Genomic DNA, 17,761 nt, shown 5'->3' with positions numbered 1-17,761 from the left:
CGGGTCCCGTCCCGGTTCCAAGAGGCCCCCCAGAGATTCCCCGGGTCCCGTCCCGGTTCCAAGAGGTCCCCCAAAGATTCCCCCGGGTCCCGTCCCGGTTCCAAGAGGCCCCCCAGAGATTCCCCCCAGGTCCCGTCCCGGTTCCAAGAGGCCCCCCAGAGATTCCCCCCAGGTCCCGTCCCGGTTCCAAGAGGCCCCCCAGAAATTCCCCCGGGTCCCGTCCCGGTTCCAAGAGGCCCCCCAGAGATTCCCCGGGTCCCGTCCCGGTTCCAAGAGGCCCCCCAGAGATTCCCCGGGTCCCGTCCCGGTTCCAAGAAGCCCCCCAGAGATTCCCCCCAGGTCCCATCCCGGTTCCAAGAGGCCCCCCAGAAATTCCCCCGGGTCCCGTCCCGGTTCCAAGAAGCCCCCCAGAGATTCCCCGGGTCCCGTCCCGGTTCCAAGAAGCCCCCCAGAGATTCCCCGGGTCCCGTCCCGGTTCCAAGAAGCCCCCCAGAGATTCCCCCCAGGTCCCGTCCTGGTTCCAAGAGGCCCCCCAGAAATTCCCCCGGGTCCCGTCCCGGTTCCAAGAAGCCCCCCAGAGATTCCCACCAGGTCCCGTCCCGGTTCCAAGAGGCCCCCCAGAAATTCCCCCGGGTCCCGTCCCGGTTCCAAGAGGCCCCCCAGAGATTCCCCGGGTCCCGTCCCGGTTCCAAGAGGCCCCCCAGAGATTCCCCCGGGTCCCGTCCCGGTTCCAAGAGGCCCCCCAGAGATTCCCCAGGTCCCGTCTCCGTTCCAGCTCCCCTTTCCCTCCCTGCACAATCAAACTTTGACGTTTGCAAACAATTCTGCTTTGAGGTCTGCTTCTGGGTTCTAGCTCCACGCACCGGCCCCCAGCCGTGACAGAATTTATCGTCTTTATCGAGTCACGGGTCCGAACAGAAGCATCACGCGGTCCGCCATTTGGCGATGCCTGCCCTACACCAATTAACCAATGGCCTTCTCCGTCTGTGTGCTCCTATTTGTTGTGTTCCACCTGTGTCCACCCCTCACTTGTGTATTTAAACCCCTCTTCTTCTGTCGTCTTTGTGAGCTTATCGGTATGTCTCACCTCTTGTCCTCTTGTCACTCGTCTCATTGCGTCACTCCTGTTCCTCCCCAGTCTCTAGTTTACTGTGTTTTCCCTGACCTGTCAATCCCTGTCCTAGTTGTCCTGTGGCCCCTGGTGCCTTCCGAGTTTCTTCCCCTTGGCCCCTGTGCCAAGAGTTCCCCGTCTCGCATGTCCACCCCCCCTTCAAGGGCCGTCAGGTGCCGGCCCTTGAAGGGGGGGGGGGGTGCAGTCAGGTCTCTGTGTCTCACCTCGTGTTTCCAATTAACCAATGGCCTTCTCCCTCTGTGTGCTCCTATTTGTTGTGTTCCACCTGTGTCCACCCCTCACTTGTGTATTTAAACCCCTCTTCTTCTGTTGTCTTTGTGAGCTTGTCAATATACATCGCCTCCAGGGTACTGGAGAGGAGGATCCAGCCCCTAGTTGAACCTCGGATCCAAGAGGAACAATGTGGTTTTTGTCCTGGTTGTGGAACACTGGACCAGCTCTAGACTCTCCAACGGGTGCTCGAGGGTTGGCTCGGCCTCTTCAGGTCGATTGAGAGCCCTTGTCTCAAGTGGAGGAGTTGAAGTATCTCAGGGTCTTGTTCACGAGTGGGGGGAAGATGGCGAATGAGATCGACAGGCTTATCGGTGCAGCGTCTGCAGTTATGCGGTTGTTGCATTGGTCCATCATTGGGAAGAAGGAGCTGAGCCAAAAGCAGGTAGTAAGCGGTAGACAATGGATGATGGGTGGCAAAAGTGAATTAACCACATGACGAAAAGCAGCTGGACTCCCCCCAGGTACCATGCGGCCCATTGCTGTCACCTCTTGTTAGAGAATTAGAATGGATAATTACACAATAGATACTACAAGGATTGCCAAAAACACTCCAATATAAACTGCAAATGACAGAATAACAAGGATAGTTTCTGCCACTGTCATTCGGGGATTCTTTTCTTCAAGCTTCTCAATGACTTCCTTCAAATGGGTCTGCAGACACTGAATAATTGCAGTTTTAGCAGCGGGATCCCCTGACTTTACAAGAGTCTCACACTCAGCAGCACTGAACCTCATTTTAAGGGCTTTCAGGGCACCCTTGAAGATTTTCTTGTCGTTTGTATAGTATGTCTCACGCAAGCTGAGATCATTGAGTGAGTGGATCACCACATCTTTAATGAAGGAGGCCCACTCTTTTTCGTTGTTGGTTAAGTCACAGCCACAGGTGGACAAGAATTTAGTGACCGCCAAAGTAACGGGTGCTCCAAGCTGGCTGTAGCCTACACTTGATGTAGCCTTCGAATCAGAGCTTTCTTTTTGCATTGTATCAAACAGGCTTTACTTTAGCGGAAGAAAACAGATATTTGAATGTCGCAACTGAACGAATCTTAATTTAACTGGACGGAAAGGCCCAACAGAGATCTATCTACTAACCAATGATGTCATCACTTGAAAGGATCAAAATGATGAAAGAACGCATGTGAAAAGCGATCAAAACTTTGATCTCCGGGATCTTCTATCCACTCTGAATGGGACATTTTGTTGCTTTGATCTGTTCCAGTTTTTTGGGATTTATTCAAAAATGGTTCAAGATATAAAAAACTTCAGAGCATAGCACACATCAAATAGTTCAGATCGGCTGAAGATTTCAGGAGTTATAGCATACCAATAAAGTAGTCAGAACAATAGTAATTGGCCTGAGTGATGACATTTTATGTGTACTGACATCACTTAGTACAGCAAATATGGGAAATCCATCCATCCATCCATCCATCCATTGGCTACCGCTTTATCCGGGGCCGGGTCGCGGAGGCAGCAGTCTGAGCAGAGTTGCCCAGACTTCCCTCGCCCCAGACACTTCCTCCAGCTCCTCCGGTGGCACCCCAAGGCGTTCCCAGGCCAGCCGAGAGACATAGTCCCTCCAGCGTGTCCTGGGTCTGCCCCGAGGCCTCCTACCGGAGGGACATGATGGAACACCTCCCTGGGGAGGCGTCCGGGGGGCATCCGAAATAGATGCCCGAGCCACCTCAGCTGGCTCCTCTGGATGTGGAGGAGCAGCGGCTCTACTCCGAGCTCCTCCCTGGTGACTGAGCTCCTCACCCTATCTCTAAGGGTACGCCCAGCCACCCTACGGAGGAAGCTCATTTCAGCCGCTTGTATCCGGGATCTCGTTCTTTCGGCCATGACCCATAGTTCATGACCATAGGTGAGGGTAGGAACGAAGATCGACCGGTAAATCGAGAGCTTCGCTTTTTAATAAATACATTTAATAAAATTCCTAATATGGGAAATATCTGGTCAAATTTTTTCCCAACAGAATTTTTCTTTTTTTTACTTTTTCTGTGGAATTGAAGGTAACAAGACGAGCTCACGAAGAGCAGAATTGTCACTTTTAAGGCAAGTCTTGGAGAAGCAGAGGCGCTAAAAGCAGTATGTATCTACATGTGGAAGTAGAATCTGGCAGCATGAAGCCCGTTCACCTGTAAGAATCCATGAATTAGTCGCATCAAATTATAAGCCTCGGGGATCAAAGCGTTGGAAAAAAGTAGCGGCTTATCATCCGGAAGCATTAAAGTTTTTTTTTTGTTTTTTTTTACGTGGTTGCATTTTCATCATTCTTAAAATTCTACACATTTCACTCGTGTTTGTTTCTATTACCTTTTATATGTTGTATGTCAATTTTGCATTCAGTTTCGATAGTTGTGTTATTCATTTTATATTTTAATTGTGTAATAAAGTGTTTCTTTACTGATCTGTCGTCCTGGACATCATTCATGATCCCCCCCCCCCCCCAAACTGTCTCATTGGCAGTACCTTTTACTGGCATCAATATTATTAAAAGTTAATTTAAAGGCTTATTACGTCACATCATAAACTCTTTGGTTTATAAACAAGCCTATTTGCTGGGCTCCTGAGTATCTATTTGAATTATTTTCACCTAAAAATCACCAAAAGACTTATTAATTAATAATGGGTTGATGGATTTATGCTGCAGGGGTTTAATTGTGTGATCATTGTTTTGTTTGGTGTTTGAAGGATTTAAAAATGGCTTTAATTGTCTTGTGGCTGGGGTTTTATTCTTGAATGTGTCGCAATAGCTTTCTATCTGCTGAAGGGTTAAAACTATTTGAAATGAGCAAACTGGGAAAATATAACGTAAAAAAATCCAAGTTGACAAGATCTGAAATCCTTTGTGTTGTCAGGTGAAGGCTTAGTAGGTAGTGCTCATCAGGCAGAATCAACAGGCTGTCGATCACGTAACTGACTCCGGAAGCAAAAAGGGGAAACAGATACAGACACAGAGCATTTTTCCCATTGTCCACGTTTAAATAGATAAATAAATTACCAAATGTGGAATTTAAATGCATTTCTCCGAGCTCTCCATTGACATTTTGGTGGCGTTTCGGTAAATTTAAGAGAGAAATGCTTTTGAGTTTATTGACGTTCTTCAATTTTAAGCGCACAAACAGGTCAGGATTCATAATGAGGTTCGGTTTAACTGCTTGTGGAATATGAGAAAAGGGACTGTCAGTGTGCAAAAGGCTTTGACAATATTGAACATTTGAAAAAAAAATAAAAATACCACACAGCTGGAGGCGTAAAGCTTTTCTCAACCACTTTGACTAAAGTGTCACGCAGCGTATAAAAGCCCATGTAATCACACACATCTGGCACCCGTCAGAAAGTTTCACTTAGTCGCTCTCTACTTTTTAAACGTGTTTAAAGCGAGACAATACCACAGAGAGTGCTGGCAGACACCTGGCCGAGATCAGCGGATTTCAAGCAACACGACGCAAACGAAGTTGCAGAGATTCGGGACAAAAACACTTGCGCTCCTGCAAAATGCAATTAAAAAAATTAATAAATAAAATAAAAGCGTTAAAAAGAATTGGAGGCCATGGCTGCTGGAAGGTGAAATATCCAGCAAACAGACATGAGAGAGTGAATGTTTCAGTTAAACTTTTTAATGCTATTTAACTGTTACATTTGTACTCAGGAGTGTATGTGAGTATTTCCAGTAAACACACACACACACGTATTGACCTTTTTACTGTACCTGTTTGTCTTTTTAATAGTTTTATTGGAGTATTGGTTATTATCATTAGCCATATAGTTTGGTTTTTTTTATCTATTTTTAATTGAATTAACTGTATTTGTTTGTTTTTTTTTTTACCATGTACAGTTTTATATATATATATATATATATATATATATATATATATATATATATATATATAGCTTCTCTCTAATGTCAGTAGTTTTACCGTAATACCTATTACGCTCGTCTTCTTACTCCTTTTCCTCCATGCAATTGCAGATTAAGTGGGTTTTGTTTTTGTTTTATTCATCGAAATGTTTCTTCTCTGTCTTCATATTATGTTTGTATGTTCAAAATAAAATTTCATCCATCAATTCATTAATTCATTGCTGTGGTCGTTTACTACTGGTCTGGGATCTGTGCGTCAGCTGGGACGACCATGCACAGGATTAAATGGTATAGAAGATTCATAGTAGTCCACTCCAATGTACTTGTTGGTATGTGAGGTGAACAGGGTGACGTCTGGAGCCAGCTACATCATTTTAAGTCTCAGTTTGCACACTTATTAGACCGGCTGTGGTCCAGTTGGCTGAAGAAAAACTTGAATTTGTAAAGATAAAGATGGAGAAAAGAATTGGGGAATGAATCAACCACGGGAGGAGTGGCTGCGGTGAGGGGGCGTGGCCTGCGAGTTCGGCAGCTTCTTATCAGAGTATGAACAGTGCTGCGGAAAAAGCTTTTTGTTTTGTTTTGTTTTTTTTCCCGGCAGCTGGCTGACGTCACTGCCGAACTTTCGTCTTGTCCTCACGGCTTCAAAAAGGGAGCCTGCCTTTTAACCCTCGGTCCTCCTGCTTGGTCTTGATTGTTGTCAGCTGTGTCTCATTGTCCCCCAATGTGTAACCCAGCATGTCCCACTCCCGGGCTCGTCAGTGTCTCAGATCGTTCCTGTTTGTCTTCTCCAATGTTCTTTGGCCATTCTTGTTGAGACTGCCTGTGTGTGTGTGTGTGTGTGTGTGTGTGTGTGTGTGTGTGTGTGTGTGTGTGTGTGTGTGTGTGTGTGTGTGTGTGTGTGTGTGTGTGTGCGTGCGTCATCCCCGCCTGTTTACACTCTCCTTTGCCTTGTTGTTTGGCCCGATAGTTTCGCTTTTCCCGTTTCTCTCGCCGATATTGTTTTGGAAAGTTAAACTGAAAAATTGCTTTCGCTGGCGCCTTTTTTTGTTTGTGCGGTCTACCTGTTTCCACCTTGTGTTCAAATATTTAAACCGAGGCTGTCAAAACGCGGAGAACTGCTCGGCGATCTGGTTTAAAATCAGACTCGCAGGACGACCTCACAAAGGGGGTAAATCACGAAAAACACATTGAATCAAAGTTTCCAACTAAAGTTAGAACTGCTCTGAAGTCCATCCACGTGGGTTGTCTTGTTGGAAATGTACTTTATTTAATCAGCCTCTATTTATCCAGGGAGAACCAGCGAGACGCAGTTTCAGCGTGTACTTGAAAAAAGAAAGCAATTGGGTAGAATTGAACATATTCAATTGGAATGAAGTTCTTCAAACTAAAGTTAATCAATTAGATTCAGGATTCATTTAAATGTTCAGGCAATTCAACTAAGTTGATCCAACTATTTCCTACTTTTATTTTTCAGTCTTTATAAAAAAAAAGAGAAAAAAATAGCAGATCAAGGACGTATTTGTGAATAAAGATTTTCACTAAATATTGTTGTCTTTTTTCTATTTTTCCCCACTTGTTGTTTAGTTTTGTTTTTTTTTATAGTAAAGCTCCTTCTAACCAGAGTTATACAAAATGCCAAATGAACCCATTATTACTCTGAATCATCTGATTGCAGTTGTAATTTTCTGCTCCAGAAAGTGAATCTATTCATTCAAACATCTTTGATTCAACATGAGCTTAAATCAACAAGTAACTGCAGTAGTAAACAAAAGGGACATTTGAGCAATTTTCTCCTATTTCTTTTATGAGAAACTTAATTAATTTATTTTATAATAGCTTTAGAGAAAACTGTTATTGTATTGAATTTTTCACAGGTTTTTTCTGCAAAGTTCAGTCGAAGCGTAAGAAACGCCTGAATACTTCATAACGTTTCCTGGAATCATTTGAGCTTTTCTCACATGCAGTAAATATGCAGTACACATTTAGTCCAGTCGATTCCAAAAAGTTTCACATTCGGGCTCAACGTCAAATCTTGGATTGTCTATCAGACCCGCACAGAGGTTTTTTTTTTTTTTTAAAGTCTGTATTGTATTGGTTTTCTCTCATGTTGCGTCAGTGAGGTCCAGTTCGATGTTTTGTCACTGTGTTTTTTTTTTTTTCTTCCTTTCATAGCATCCGGATGCCACTTTACTGGAACCACGCTCATCCATCTTCCCTCATCCTCCCTGTGTGTCCTGCACACATTCCACCGCCAGGCCACACTGAATCCATCGGCAGCGGCCCGGCGGCACAGCCTGCACCCAACCAGCCAAACCTGAGGTCCTGAAGTAATTACCACGTGTGTGTGTGTGTGTGTGCAGCAAGTATAAGCTGCCAAAGAAAACGTTTTGGGACGTGGGTTTGACAGTTCAGAGTGTATATTCTCAGTTGAACGGGCAGCAGTCGGAAAAAGAAAATAATAATAATAATAATAATAATAACAAAGGGAGAAAGACCAACCTTTCCTGTCGGTGCCGTTGGGGACCTGCGAGGTGTTGACGCCCTTGGCCGTCTCCAGGTTGGCAGTTTCTTTGGCGATCACCGACACTTTGAGCTTATTCTTCGGGGCGTCCAGGGCTTTTAGCTTCTTGGCGTGTTTGGTGCCCTTGTAGTGGGCCAAGGCCTGGCTCTGTGAGGAGGACACGTAACCACAGGTTCGGTTCAACAGCGGGGAAGAAAGCTCCAAACCACGCCAAGATGAAATGAAATATTACAACAACAAAAAACCCCCAAAAAAACAACAAGAGTCTATATGAGGCAGAATGTGTGTAAAGTATTTGTCCAAAAAAAGGGTCAATATTTAATTTTGCTCACAGCAATTTTGTGAGAAAACTATTTTTTATATTAATTAACCCAATTCAATTCAATTCAACTTTATTTATAATGCACCAAATACAACAGTCATTCCCAGGTGCTTTTAACTGTGGAAAGGAAAAACTCTCTCTCTTTGCAGAAACATGACTCAGACCCTCAATATATCTGTGGTGAAATTCATGATAAAATCACAAAGAAGAATGTTTATATAAATGTATATAGAAGAAATCGATCGGTGAGAGCGTAACAGTATGTATGAATTTCATCCAAAAGCTGAAGAACAAGAAAAATTATCCATGCAAATCAAATATAACAGCTATTCAGTGTCAAATGCAGGATTTTGGATGCATTTGTATTTTGTAATTCTTTTCTTTTTCATTCAAAAGTAGAAATAAATTAAAAATAAAAGCGTAGCAAAACTTCCAGTTCACATTCAAAATATATACATATTTACAGATATTTTATAAACATTCTATGTACAGTATTTGCAGGATCCACAGGAAAAGAAAGAAACATAACCATCATTTTCATGTTTGCTCAATTCAAATTTCTAATATCTCATATTTCTCAAATCATAGATAGTATTATTATTACATATATTCAAATCTATATTTCATAGTTGTTGTTTTTTTAACATTGCTGATTCTGTGTTTCCTGAATGCCATATGAGGAGAGAAAATTCAAACTACAACCAAAATGATTCAAACCCAGACTGTAAGGCGACACTATAATAAAAAAAACAACAACAACAAAAACAAAACAAAAAAAACCCTCAAAGTTTTTCAAACTGATTTTATGAATGAAACAGAGCAGAACTTTTTTTTTTTTCTCGTTCTTTGGCTTAATCTCGATGCGACGCACATCCCCACCAACCCTCCTGGACACGCCGCTAATGAGAACATTAATAGGAATTCCTGGACGTGTTCGGAAACCTGCGTGACCCGTGAAGTTCAATTTGTGTGGCGGCGGCGGCGAGATTTCAGAGTCGGGACACGTCGTCGTCGTCGTCGCTGCGTCGACATTCACCTTCACAACAGATTCGCCCGGGAACGGGACGGACGCAGAGACTTTGAGGTGCCCTTGTTTACCTCTGCCAGGGACACTTTGCCTGTGGCAGCAAGGGAAGTACCCAGAGAGACGCCTTCGTGCTTCGTGGAATAAATGAGTTCACCACTGACACCCTTCCCCACAAGGCACTGCGAGGCATTTTATTTATTGTTTAATTTATGGGCCTTGGTGGGAAGGATTTCCAATATAAAGCAGGGGCGACAAGCATAAGGTCTGTGGGCCAAAGCCGGTCGTAAGACGATCGAATTGCGCCAAACCAACAAGCAAGTTGTAAAAATCTAAAAGAAAATAGTGATTTTGACAAATTCCTTCGACACCACATTACCGAGACCCGAGATATCGGTGACATGCTGCCATGACAAACATGCATAATGCAACCTTGGGAGCCATGTCTTTTCATTTATTTATTTTTTATATTTAACTCACCACAAAAGGTTTTATTAAAATTAGATTTATAGGGAGATTGTAGTGAGTTTCAGTAGTAATTTTTAGATTTTTGTGAAAGTATCACGTATATACTCTGCGCGGCAACCAAGAAAAACTTTGAAGTTCAAATGTAGGTTATTGCGGCACTGAATGAAACATTAACTTTAATTTTTCAGCTGTTTCTAACTTTTCATATTGTTTTAGTAATAGCACAGGGATTAGTAACATGAATGCAAATAATTAAAAGTTGGACCTCAATCTTTTTAAGAATTTGCAGCACATTTGAAATAAAACAAGGTGATTTTTTGAGGCACATTTCAGTGAAAACTTTGCTAAAAATAGCTTCCTGTTATTGTTTGTTTCTTAAAACAGAAATGTCGGTGGTGGAGCTGCAGAAGCTACTGACACTAGCAGCAGGAAGAGCAGAGCCATAGATCTATACAACTAGAATTTATGCTTTATGGGCAAGAATCTACTTCAAATGTGCTATGTGCTTTGTCTTCTTCTGTGTTTTTTGATGTGTTTGGTGAGTCACAGCGCCCCTAAAGGCCTGGCATGTGTACTACAGCCCTGAAGCCTGGTGTTCATTTTGACGTGTGGACGTGTTTTGGAGGCTGGTGAGAAAAAAAGATCGCTTTTCTCGTCATGTGGACGTCTCCAAAATCTTTCCAAGCATATTGTTGTGGGTCTGCTGTAATTATTCGCCATCTTGATTGTGAAGTTTTTTTTATTTTTTTGTGGGGGTAGCGACTTGAGAAAGTGCGCCAGCGTCTGCGACGAGTTAATAGAATGAGACAAGCAAAGAGGTTTCATTACACAGCCGCTATAATGAAGTTTCCAGGACTCCACAGTTCAGGGATTTTTGTTGGCACGAAGGTGGTGAAATTGCTGGAGTGCCTGAACTGCCCCCCCCTCCTTCAGTCTCCAAGTCATGACACATTCTCAAACCCCCCCCCCCCAAAAAAAAAAAAAAAATAACAGGCAGTGCACATCTCGTCCTGCTGTGAAACTTCTCCTTTGGGCTCCCGTTCATCACCCGCCGGGAACCGGAGACGTAACCTGCTGTTTGTCACGGGTGATGCGGACGAGTGTCGAACGCGAAGTGGGAGAGCGTCCCGAACTCCGGGTCTGGCACACGCGTGATTAAAACTCGGAAGGAGGCCCATTTGGGGGTTTTTTGCCTCTTGGATGCTCGGCGAGCAGAAGACGTCAGAACCAAAACCCGGCGTTGCAGCGGCGAGCGGGGGATTTATAGAGAAGCTTCTGGAAAGCGAAAGGTCACGGTTTGAATGCCGCCGTTATCCATCAGGCACCGTAAATATGCCGACGCCCCCACACACACACACACACACACACACACACACACACCTTGAGCCGACCTAAACGCGGTGAAATGAAACAGGAAGTGCAGTGACTTCAAATGTGTTTAAAAAAAACACATTTGAAGAGTTGAAAGGACATTTTATTGTGACACAGTAAAAAAAAAAAACATCTTGAGGGCAGTTTTATCCCCTGAAAGTAGTATTGTACTGCTGCAGAATACATCGACGAAAACTACTAACTTTTACCACCTTTACATAGAAATTATTCTATCAGATATTTGCAAAAATGTGTGTACAAATTAAACATTATTATAATCTATAGAACGTGGGCTGGTCAAGCAGTGTAAACATGCTGCATAAGTGAAATCCATTGTACATTTACATGCAAACAGGAGTATTTAAATTAGTCGTTTTTATTAAAAAACATTTACAAGCATTAAAAAACGATCTGCTGGAAGTTAGTTGAGGAAACTAGATCAGGTTTTAAACGAGCTCTTAAATGATTGAGTATCAAAAAAACCTCAATATTTGATTATTTTTATGAATTTTTTTGGTGTGATTTTGTGGCTTGCTGGCAGTGTTAAAATACCAGGATGAAAACATCTGGGTGAGTAAATCTGAAGCTTTTTTACGTGGACATGCTGACACTCACAGTGTGGCTTGAATCAGGCTTGTTCAAGACTGGAAAGACAAGAGGAAGAGCCAACGGCTCAGATGAAGGAAGGCTTCGGTCAGGAATCTGGAACCTCTTGAGGGGGAACACCCCCGAAAAGTCGTCAACAAAGAAAGTTCTGGCTTCATCGCTCATTCAAAATAAAACGACCCACTTCTCCCGTAAACAACAAACAGGGGGAAACGGCTTCAGCTGTTTTTCTTCAATTCAAACAATAACTTGAATCAAATCGGAGCCAAACACCTTGGTTTCGCTCTGCTAATTAACTCAAGACACAGTTTTGCCCTTTTCTATGTACGCACTTGGATACATCCTGTACTTTTCTTCATGGTATTGAGCTGTTTTTAGCCAGCCATAAATCTTTCTGACCCAGATTCAGAGTAATAAAGTTGTGCAGCCCGTTTTACCAGGAGAATACAATAAGTTACAGGGTCGGGGGTGGGGGGGGGTTACAAGAGCAGCAGGTGAATTTCACCTTGTAAAGGAAGTTACTTTTAGAAGCAGTCACCTTTTACAAGTGGCTTCTATTGCAATGCAATTCCAATTTTATTTGCAAAGTGCCAAATATAACAGTCATTTCACAGTATTTGACCAAGAAAAACCCAACAAACCTGGAAATTCTCAGAAAATTCAATGTTTTATTTTATGTGCAGACCACACTGTTTTGTTTTTATTCTTGTTTTTTTTTTTTTTTTTTTTATAAAAAAGAGTCTAATCTTTTGGCTAAATAAGGCAAAAGAGCTGAGATTGCTAAAAGTGGATGAACTGGAGGGATAGATGGATAGAGAGCGATAGATCTTTATTGCCATTCAAAAATAAAAGTGCATAAGTGAACGCATATATATATATATTTATATATATATATATATATATATATATATATATATATATATATATATATATATATATATATAAGGGGTGGGCAGCCTCCTCAGACTGATTCACTGTGTGACTCAAATGTGTTGTGATTGATGTCTGAACCACATGGAAAATGGAAATAGGCTCGTTCTTAAAATACATTTGTCCCTGGTACCAGCCTGCAGACAGACGCCGGGCGCTCTGGTGAATATTTGTGTTTTCCCCTCGATAGCATTACGTTCAAATCCACTTATTCCCACATAAGATGTTGCTGAAGGGGGTTTCGTGTCAGAGTCAATGTTTACTCACCAAACGACGGTTCAAGAATAGATATTTCATTTCAAGTCGAAACTTTGTGACCCTGTCTTTCCACTGCGTTGTTAAAATCATCTGTTCGAAATCGGATTAGAGTCGTCTATAAGGAGTGGGGAACCTGACTCTAATGTAATTTAAAATAAACAGGGCGGCGTACGTTCATCCATCACACTTCCGTGCAGTTTGGAGTCGCGGGGCGCTGGAGCCGATCCCAGGTAAACAATGGGCAGAGGCAGACAACCACACACTCAACATTTACATCAAAATGAGCTTCAAATGTAGGTTTTTGGACTGCAGGACTAGTAGTTTCTCTCCACTTCCTTCCACAACCGGGGATTCAAACGTCTCGTCCACAACACATTTTTTTCAGCATTATAGACTTGAAAGGATTGGATTTCTCAGTATATTTGACACATTTGGAAGGACGATTTAGTATATTTGACACAAAAGCACACGATGTACATTTGATTATCGTCCACGACTCATATTTTTCACCCTGTTAGTTGGAGTGGTGGATTTTGATCTAATACTGATCTGATTTTACACATTATGCCAATATTTTTTGTGGATTTTCACTTCAAGATATTTATATGCAGCTTCCTACTGAGCTTTTTCATCGAAAAACAAGTGCGCTTGTTCAATTTGTTTACCATTATTAGAACAACAAAGAGAAACAAAGCCATATGATGCAATGCTAAACATACACTAGATCTATGAAACATATAACATGTCGTTTAGAAATAACAGTATGTAAAAGTACATTGCACAGGATTTATTCTCCTCTAGTTGTCCGACAATAGATTCAAACCCGGGTTTGGACAGACGGTGTGCAGACAGTGCAAATTCAAAATAAGTCCTGGGGCGAGACACTCATCATGGCGTAAACAAAAACGGGTGGGGCTAATTCCATTAAGGAGAGTGGAGAACATTCCAGAGGAAGCTCATACGCCCGATGACAAGGAGGACAAAGCTGCTGCGAATCACAAGAGGAAGGAAAAAAACAGCTTTTGTAGCCTGGAGGTCAAAGTCCTTCAACACTTCTCCCCCAGTGTGTTCACATCACCGTCTTCATCGCCGTCCTCGTCACCGTCAACCCTTCGTTACACCGACACGTTTTCATTCGTTTCATGCATTCATTGCTTTCAAAGTGGAACTTTTTGGAAAATTGCCTCAACTTTTGGGAAAACGCAACTTTTCCCACGTTCTGCGTGCGAGAGGGATTCATTCGTCTCTTTTAATTTAACAGCATTTCGCCCGATAGAGTGTAGATTTACCGCACCGTCACCTGTACTGAGGGGACCAAGACGACCCTCTGCCGACCCAACATGAAAACCACTCCATCATTTTTTTGTCCAGCAGAACAACTCCCCGGAGTTTAATGATGTGTTGGCACCGTGTGAGTGACGGGACGCCCTCAGAGGTCTGGAGCAGCTTCATGCTTCAACTCGTTCTCGCTCCAAAGAGACACAAACCAGACAGGTGGTCTGAGTGTTATGGCTCATGTCCTACACAAGTATGAACAAGTGTTTGCAAAAAGTTACTTGGATTTTACTCCGCGTGGCCTTTTTCGTATCAAAGAGTAAAGTGAGGCTGGACACTTCCTCCCACGTTGGACTGATGAGAAACATGAACCAGCTGCTGTGCAGCGCGTTCTTAGATTTTTGACATTCTGACATTGAGATTTAGACAAAACGATGTCAAAGGATACGTTTTCTTCCTATTCAACACGCTTGGTGAATCGTCGTCCTCTTGCCGGATTAAAGGTTTGCTCATTTTCCCACACCACGATTATTTCTTAATACCCGTTTGGCCTCACGTGATTCCTGCACGTTGCATCCCTCCTCCACACGGTGGCGCTGAATCAGACAGCAGCTTCGGACACCGTGTCAAAGGTTTCATGTAGAAAATGCAGTCTCTTCTTCAGTGGATGAAGAAACAAGTTCATCTTCCCGAAACACAAATCATTCCTGATGGATCCACCATTTCTGTCGTGTTCTTTGTTTATTGTTTTAAATGCTGGTCGCATTTGACCTAATCCATGCTACACTGCCCCACGGTGGCATCTGTGGTAATGACGCGTTTATGACGTAGCTGAACGGGAAGCAAATTATTCAGGAGACAGACGGACCGGCCCGGTATATTAGGCGTTGAGGAGAAATGGTCTGTGCTACAGGGTTTGACCACGTGGCGACAGAAGAATCAACGAATTCTTTTGTTTGTTTCTTTCGTTTTTCATTTCATTCATTTCATTCTGCGGCTGCAGCCGGACAAGAATCTGTTGATGCCCTGCAGATGCCAAACGCTGATACTTGTACAATTCAGTAGAAGGCGCAGATGACTCCTCCACCGTGAAGTAACCGTGGACGAAGTATAACGACAGCCGACGTTGTGCCTCTGGTTTTCTCTTGCCATGTGGTTGTGGAACAAGTGAGGCAACTTGGAAGCAACTGATTCACATTACATTCAACCTCAAAACTGGGTCAACACCAACAAGGCAGGTGCAAGCTGTCTTTTTATTTTTTGATCAAATTAGTTAAATTCACGAGGCTCTTTTTCACGAACTTGATGATATCTGCTACACGAAGACGTTGTCCTCACGCAAAATCACAAAGGGGACGAGGGAAGAAGATGCTAATGACATCACTCTGTAGGCGACAATGTTTCGAAGGGAAAACGGAAACTAGAGCTACACTCGGTAGAACGCAGACCTTCGCCAACGCCACATTCCCTCACAGAACCGAGTTAGCATCACTAGCATGTTAGCCATGAGGTCATGTTGATGCTAACTAGCACTAGCATTGTGTGAAAGAAACATTGAGCAAGGACCGTCTCTATGGCAACAGACGCTGATCTCCTTTGAGGTGCCTCACTCATCCGCTTTTTGAGATTTATTCAGAAACGGTTAGCCGTTAGCATCACCAAATCTAATGGTTTGGCGTTCGGATGATGACAAATGATCCCTGAAGATGCAATTTCATGCAATTCTGGTTAAGACTTTATTGCAAAAACTTGTTAAAATACATGCATACAAACCAATAAATCAATAAACACACAGACAGAAACATAACCTTCCCCAACAACAGCGCCACTTAACGACCTAGCATGCTAACTACATTGTTTTCAGCGTTTCTGTCTCCTCTGTGTAAACGGATGTCGTTTTCAAAATGTCGCTGTGTAAACGTGAAACCTGTGCTGCTGTAAGAACTCCAACAGGCGATCTTGGTGTGACAGTTGTGGTTCCGACATGACAGAACTGCATTTTGTACAAAAACTCAAGCAGGAAGATCCAAACATGGCACCCAGAATGCATTTTTTTTTTTTTGCTGCTGCAGGAATCCCAACAGTGAAACACTAAGGTGGGAATCCGTCACCACGAGCACCTGCAAATATGAAATCCTGGCCGACAACTTGTCTTCTGGCCTGCTGAAGCTCGGCAGAGAGCAATGCTCCACCGCGAAGTACGACCTTCGTCAAGCGCGTCACCTCACTTGAATCCAACTCAACACCTTCGCTGCGCTTTAAAGCGAGCGAGAGAAGTGGAGCAGCACTGCGCCTCTGGCGATAAACAGCTGAAAAGAAAAAAGCCTAAAAACGGGCAGAATTTCGGCAGAAATTCTTGCAACTGGTATATTTCATGCCAAGGGAGTTCAAGTCTGTCATCAGAAATTACAAAAATAAAGCAGAAATATTGAAAATGAAAGTATTGAGAGAGAACAAGCTGTGGCTCCCGCTGAATACACTTAATTTTCCTGGAAACCTGTATTTTTTTCTATTAAAGTGAATGTAAACTGAGGTGAACCACAGTCTTGCTCTGTGGAACCGACAGCGGGAAGTTTTACTGCAAAAGTATTCAAACTGCAGCGGTTGATTGTACCGTAATACACAGGAGTGGCGCACTGAAGTGCAAATTGGCTGCACTGTGCAAAACGCCTTTACTATTGAGGCTGATCGATGTGCTTGAACTTTTTTTTTATGCAATTCAAAAGTTTGACTGTTGAACTGAATAGTGTTATTCTTATGACATCCGCCTGCTTTATAGTTATTTGATTGTTTGTTATTTACAGTTTGCTTTTAATTCTCAATGGAAAATTATTATTTGAGATAAAGCGGCGGAGTTTATATGTTTTATGTTGTTACAGCTCCCTTTCGTTGAGGAATTTAAGATCTTTTGTTTTGTATGGTGTTGTATTGTCTCGTCTCGTATGGTATGGTATCATCTAGTATCGTATCATCTGGTATGGTATTGTCTTGTGTCGCGTCGTCTCGTGTCATAAAAAAAGACAAATAAGGTAAGAAAAAATTAAAAAAATTGCTAAAAAAGAGCCAAAACAGTTAAAACTGCTAAAACGTCAAAATTACCTACAGAAAAAAAAAAAAGTCAAAGAAACAAGTCAAATGCAATGAAATGTTCACCGGAATTGTATTAGAAACTTCATCAATGCAAAATACTACAATATAATAAGATAGAGTTTTTTGTATGTCTATCAACTGTATATTAAAGTTTATAACCTGCATTCACCTCATTTTAAAGGTTAAACGTTTTTTGTGGCCATATTTAAACTTGATCTGGAGGAAAGTCACAAAAATGGATGGATGGATGGATGGATGGATGGATGATGGGTGGATGGATGAGGGATGATAGATGGAGCACAATTCAGCTGCAGCTTAATTGTACTAATGAGAAATGTCTTCTACTCATCAAGGTGAAATGCTTCAATTTTCCAAACACAAGATAGAAGGTAGTGAGAGGATTTCAAAGCAGCAGGCAATAAGAAGAGAAAGAGAGAGAGGGAGAGAGAGAGAGAGAGAGAGAGAGAGAGCGAGAGAGAATGTGAAGGTCAATAAAAAACTGCCTGAAGGGAATATATATATATAAATATAAAAAAAAGCATGTTACTCCTGTTATTGAACCTGTCTGGCAGCAATATTCCCATCGCAATCATCCATCCAGTGTAACTTGTACCTTATAAGGG

The 17,761-nt window shown here is 42.6% G+C and overlaps 1 protein-coding gene across 1 annotated transcript in view; it reads right to left on the bottom strand.

Moving 5' to 3' along the window:
- Positions 1–17,761, bottom strand: part of znf385d (zinc finger protein 385D) — a 122,045-nt gene that overhangs the window by 42,379 nt on the left and 61,905 nt on the right. Inside the window, 1 exon segment of the mRNA XM_080500245.1 lies at positions 7,773–7,941. Coding sequence (XP_080356371.1) covers positions 7,773–7,941 — 169 coding nt within the window.

Source organism: Blennius ocellaris (genome assembly GCF_963422515.1).
Source record: "Blennius ocellaris genome assembly, chromosome: 8".
NCBI classification, from domain to species: domain Eukaryota; kingdom Metazoa; phylum Chordata; class Actinopteri; order Blenniiformes; family Blenniidae; genus Blennius; species Blennius ocellaris.
The sequence above is the reverse complement of the archived record's forward strand: the minus strand, read 5'-3'. Positions and strand labels throughout refer to the sequence as shown.